The sequence below is a fragment of the Atta colombica genome, unplaced genomic scaffold (genome assembly GCF_001594045.1).
Source record: "Atta colombica isolate Treedump-2 unplaced genomic scaffold, Acol1.0 scaffold121, whole genome shotgun sequence".
Taxonomy (NCBI): Eukaryota; Metazoa; Arthropoda; class Insecta; order Hymenoptera; family Formicidae; genus Atta; species Atta colombica.
Window position 1 is genome coordinate 1,349,286 of NW_017259208.1, and position 6,533 is coordinate 1,355,818.

At 30.4% G+C, this 6,533-nt stretch overlaps 1 protein-coding gene across 1 annotated transcript in view; it reads right to left on the bottom strand.

Annotated features, from left to right (window-relative positions):
- Positions 1–6,533, bottom strand: part of LOC108694673 (cGMP-dependent protein kinase, isozyme 2 forms cD4/T1/T3A/T3B) — a 44,596-nt gene that overhangs the window by 3,102 nt on the left and 34,961 nt on the right. The window contains 1 exon segment of the mRNA XM_018204301.1: positions 671–890. Within this exon segment, the coding sequence (XP_018059790.1) occupies positions 671–890 (220 nt within the window).

The following is a 6,533-nucleotide window of genomic DNA, read 5'->3' on the forward strand; positions in this document are numbered from 1 at the left end:
ACGATTAATCGAATTTTGCACGTTTAAATAAAAGAAAAAGATGTTATCTTTTCTTATTAGAAAAAACATAACTTACATCAAGTACAGTTATAATTGTTCAAATTTAGTATTCGTCGTATTTTAAAAGTTGAAATTGCAGATATAATCTGCAAACGCGGAACTTTATATTTCTAGTGCAATGGCAATAAAAAACGATCCGTTATTTAAAGAATATTTCATAATTCTGAGAGCGTAAGATATGCTAAAATATAATGACAAAAATATAATATAATTTTTTGAAAAATATCAATTTTATAACAAGACATAAAGCACTTTGAAGACGATAATGATCAAATAAATAAATCAGGATAAAAAATTTATTTATTTAAAAGAAACTAAAATCGGAGAGACTGTAGAATTTTACACTGTTATTGTTATTAGAATAAAAAGCGAATTGTTATTCAAGAAACGTAGGTTACAAACAAACAATTTAAAAAAGACATAAAAAAATATCAATTTTTAGAAAATCTAAACAATTTTATCGCAGAATTTTGTTTAAAACATTTATATTTAAAGACAACAATGATTAGCTCAAAATTTGTCATGATAAAAAAAATATTCAATTATGCAAGGATATATCTGACAGCATTAGATCAAAGTCTGGAAAAATTTAGGTATCATACTGATTTACCTCTTTAAGAAGTCCGTGTATTCAGCCTGTCTCGAGAGGCCGGTCCTCATCATAATGGTTTGGAAGCATTGCCGGTCGATGGCCCATAATTGGCAATCAGTCGCAGCAGTGATCGTTGCTGTCCTCTTGCAATTGTAAAGAATCGCGAGTTCACCCAATACTTTACCATGTTGTAAAGTGCTGAGATATTTGCCATCCCTCGACACCTCGACCTTACCCTCTGAAAAAGAATTTCAATTAGAGATTAAAGATATAATCTCTTGCTATACGATGACTGTGAGATTATTATGAGACTATTGATGAATTTGAAATTGAATTTAAATAGTTTGCTGAATGATTAATTTCGAGATCGGAATTTAATCGTCAATATTAATATTACATTTGTCATCTTAATGATGTATTGTTTTATATTTACCATATTTGTTCATATCAAAATGCTACTTAATTAGTTCAATTATTTCGATTTCGATTTCATATTTACGAACAAAATTAAATAATTGTTATCGAAATTGCTAAATTTTTTCTTTTCGGCTTATAATTACAAGAGAAGATTAAAATTATGCAATTATAAATATATGTTATTCAATAAACAAAATTCTGAATTGAAAAGTTGACTGTTTATCTTTCTCTAAAACCGGTATTAAAATTAATTAATATCTTAAAAGTTGACCAATCGTTCAGTGACCATCGACGTATTTAATAACTAGAAATGTAAAACAGTAGCTCTTGTCAAGATATATTTGTGGATTGCACAAATATTCTAACACGTTCGATTTTCTTTGCTTTATGAAACGTATGAAAGTTATGGAACACGTTCTGAATATTAATAATCAATTTTTACGTTGCGCAAATCTGGTGACATATTCCTGGTTTACTGACATTTCTAAATCAATTAAGCGTACGTCGTTTCTTTTTTAATCATGTCAACTCATTCACGTCTTATCGGGAGGACTTGATAACTCTTTAGAAAGATTGCTTCATACAATGTTAAGTCACGACAAGTTCGCAGACTGCTGTGCAATTACATGCTTTGAATATATGACATTCTCTATTATCTTTCTACTGTACAGTTGATTATACACTTTGGAGTATCTATTGTAAATGCATTATCTATTGTAAATAATATGGATGAATCTTTGGATTTATATATTATAAACACTTTCCAAAGTGTTATATCTCATTTTCATCTTAAAATTATCAGGAATATGTCACTAAAATTAATGTCGCGAGCTATAAGACATCCTATATATAGGATTTGCAACAATGGTAATAACTTTCAATCATATTTCTTACAATCTTAACATTTCTAACAATCTCATAATTTGTCTGAAATTCTTTATATTATATTCTCTTACTAAGACAAAATATTATGACTATCTGTAATAGAAACAATATTAAACAAAATATCTTTAAGACTATAATACACAACAAACAGGAAAAGCCCTAAACGGTCAGCTATAATTTCATTCAATATTTATAATTATGTAATTCAATGTGAATTTATATACTCATATTCATAATCCTGCAAACTGAGCGCCGAATTTAATTTTTAATCTTGAAACGCAATCCTAACAGAACTAGAGTAGTAATCACAATAGTAGAGTAGTAATCAAATAGTTAATCACAAATTAAATTGATAATCTGTAATATAATTGCGCTCACGCGATCTATCATGATTTTATAATGCGATTTTATGTGTCAATACTTTTCTGCGTAAATTGCGAAGGAAATATTACATGATTCTCTTCTGTAGAACTGCATATAAAGGGGTCGAATCAATCAAGAGAGGAGCATCTAAGCATCTAAGCAGATTACGCAAATCAAAGTAGCCTTTCTTTTTTACCGCCATATCATTCGTCGCGACTTAATCGAGTTCGACATTGCGACAGGATAGTCCACGGCCACGTATTGTCCCGCGAGCGTTGCTTTCACTTCCTCGCGCATAACGCCTAGTACGAGTCACACAAGGGACTCCGAACCGGTTCCGTTACCGATCGTGACTCGCGCGAGATGGATCGTATCTTTCGCCATCGAAGTTAACCATCGAGTTAAGCGGCGGCTATTAATAAGCACGCACGTCGGTATGCTCCCGTCTCGCGGAGAATGCCCCGTACGATGTCCTGTTTGATTCCATGCATCCGTTAGTGGCAATTTCCCTTTGAGACAACGCGTCTCATCGACACAGGCGGTCTTGTAACATACGTATGAGTCACGAGGTACAGTTGGACCTCCGTATTCTTGACTTATTGAGATCGAGCGATTTCTCTATTCTTGGAGCTCCGCTATTTCCTCACTGCAGCTGTACTGCCAGAAATTGCGCACAGAAAGAACAATTAAAATACTGAAATATGTACTAATCTAGCTGGATACACAAATCTGGAAATAATTTTGTTGGACTATTCAAAATAATTATATAAGAAATTTAAACATGATGAGGAAATGCTGCAAAAAATTTTGACATTCTAATAATTAGCTTGAGCGTCCTACATAATTATTTTGATAGCCCGATAAAATTATTTTCGGATATGTATCTAGCTAAGTTTTTTTGATACTTCAGTAAAATCGTTCTTTCCGCGAATTCTGTTCCTTGCACTTGAAATAAATCAGTTTTCTCATACATATAGATCGCATTTAATAATTTATGTGTAGATTGATAAAATGTTTTCTCTTTTTATTATCCTACATTACATCTACGATATTATCCTCTTATATCTCTCTTTATGTATTTTTTTATTTTTATGTATTTCTTTTCTTTAATTTTTATTTTAACATATTATTTATTAATAATAATTCTTATTTTTTGTCCTTATTTTATTTATGTACATACGTTTTTTTATTTTTTGTGTACTTATTTTTATATTATTTTTGTTTTCTTTATCATTATTATTCACTGTATATATTGGGTTGTCCGTAAAGTTCGCCGATTTTGAAGGAAAATTGAAACGCAAAAGATTTAAATTTTTAATTTCATTTATTAAATCTTTTGCGGCACGAACTTTCCGGACGACCCAATATGTCCTTAGAGGGTTTGCTCTAGAATTATATAAATGCTCTATTTACATTGAGAAAAAAATGCTCGATTCAATTAAAGTATCTATATTGCGGGCTGTCATTAACATACGTGATTTTAATTCATGTATTATTGACATAAAGGCATAATTATAATTTCAATAACCAAGGCCTTTATGTAAAAATATACATGAATTAATCACTTATATTAATGACAGCTCGTAATATATAAATTAATTGAATCAACAGCATTTTTTTCTCAGTGTAGTTATCTATCTATGTTAGTAAATATACGTGCGATTCTGAACACGTGTCTCACGTTTCCAAAGATAATGGATTATGATTTACGATCGCCGATCAATTATAGTAGTTAATTGTCGATTCACAGATAAAAAAAAAGTCTTCACAGAAAATTCCAGAAAATCATTGATAAGAAAAATATTTAATCATTCAAGAATGATAAAATGTAAAAGAATGTAAAAGAAATTATTAAATGGAAGTAGATCAATATGACACGTTCTTCTTTTTACAGATTTCATTTTTAGTAGACATTCGCGAAGTTGCATGAATTTGCATACGTGATAAAAGCACATATAATAGAAGCTGATATGATCGCTTTTGTATGTAACGACTACGTGCCCTAAATTCAGAACAATAGACTATAAGATGTGCAAATTCGCGCGTTATTTCGACGATGATCGCGAGGATAAACGTCGGTTTAATTACAATTAAAATCCACTTTAAACGATTTATAATTTATCTAAAAACTACATACAAAAACGTGTTTATTGATAAATTTCGATATTATATCTATTTTTTTAAATAGCAATTGCGCATCAATTTAAATAAGACTAATTGTAAAGCGGAGATATTCACAATCTGTTCTTATTTCAAGATTATCTTAAGTAACGTCTTAAGATACTGGTTCTGAGATATGATTCTCAATTATGATTCAGTAGTTGGTTTATAACATCTCAAAGCCTTGCTCCACTAATGTAAGATTAACTTTAATCTCGGTTTAACTTACTATTTATCTTTTTTTTAATTCTTAGAATTAGAACCGAGATTAAAATTAATCTTACATTATTACATTAATGGAACCGAGCCTAGTTAAAACTGTACTTATCACGATAGTAAATATAAGAATTGATTATGAACATCTGTTTAAGACTTTCTTCTTTATTAACATAGCATAAAATTATAGTACTTTTCAAATAATAAAATTTATAGTAATTTTATGCTGTAAGTATGAAAATTGTATTACAAAATCACTCGTTTGGAATGCGTAACTATAAACAAGTCTAGAAAACTCGGAAAATGTTGATAATGCTTGCGTGCGCATATTACAAACTTTGGAAAGTGTACATGGTTGCAATGCTAATGAAGAAACAACATTGAGATTTTGACGATGAATCGCGTGCCGCGAAACGATTATAAGATTATAGGTGGAGGATGCAAACAAGCTACATGTAGTTCAACATTCGATTACGAAAATTTTTGTAATTACAAAACATGATATAAAATTTAATATTTTTGTTATACGTAATTAACTAAATTAAATAACTAGAGAATTTCTCAAATAAGATTTACAAGAATAAATAGAACAACATTTAAAAATATTATGATAAACACACTCACACAATCAAATCTTTCAAATATTTAATAACTATTTCTTCATAAGATTACTATTAATAATCTAAAATAAAATAAATAAAAGTTATCCTTCGATACGAGTATGTTAGATTCATTATTGACTCACACTTCCATTCGAGAAAATAAAAAAGTAAACTTGACAAATGGCATCTCCCTCATTAATGCCAGTTATCTTGCGTAAAACTATTGTGCTCTCATGCACACAATTCGCACAATGAAAGCTTTCCGATTTGATTGCTACGAGAATAGAAGCGTCCAAGTTTGAATGCCACTTCGAGAATCGCGGAACCGAATATCGGCAAAGTCATATTCTTTAGTCTCTGCATGACTATTTAATCTTTAAGAATAATGTGCCGATATTCATAGCGTATAGATAATTACATAACTACGCTGTGAAAGTCGAGAGAATTGTTGAATGTCCTTCGCACATCTTTATCACTTTCGCAAGAATAAAACAACCAAGTCCATTGGTCACTTTCTGCGATGCATTTCGAAAAAGAAAAAAAAACTCACGAGCATTCTCTTATATGATGCTCTGCTTATCAAAACGTAGATGTTTCTAATGTATCATTGTTTCACCAAAACAATCGCTTATGCACATCATTTGTTTAACAAATATTCAATGCTGCACCGAGTATATTTTATAAGCCGCGAATTGTCGATCTTAGATGACTACATCGCGATTAATCATTGTAAACTATTCTACATCACCGTATTAATATTTATAACTCATCGATGTCGCAATGTCGGTTATATAATTATAAATTAAGATATTGCGTAAAAATAGCAATAACAAAAGCGTTTGTCTATTGTCATCAAATATTCTTATTAGATTAAATAAATTATGATTTCTTCGGATTTTTCTTCTAAAATCTATCTATTTCTATATTTCGCGATGTGTTTGAATGCTAATCATGCATATGACGTTTGCAGTCGATACCTTCAACCGAGGAACAAAGAAACTCTATACCTATAACAAACTTCGCGGAGGAGAGAAAACGAGAAAGAAAGAGAGAGAGAGAGAGAGAGAGAGAGAGAGAGAGAGAGAGAGAGAGAAAAAGAAAGGAATGAACAGAAGAATCCTCATCGAAGTCGAATCCGTGCATATACTATACTGTAACAGACTTTGTCGTTCGCATAGAGCACCGCTGAACATATCCATAAGCCTTGTATATACATATATATATATATACAATATATA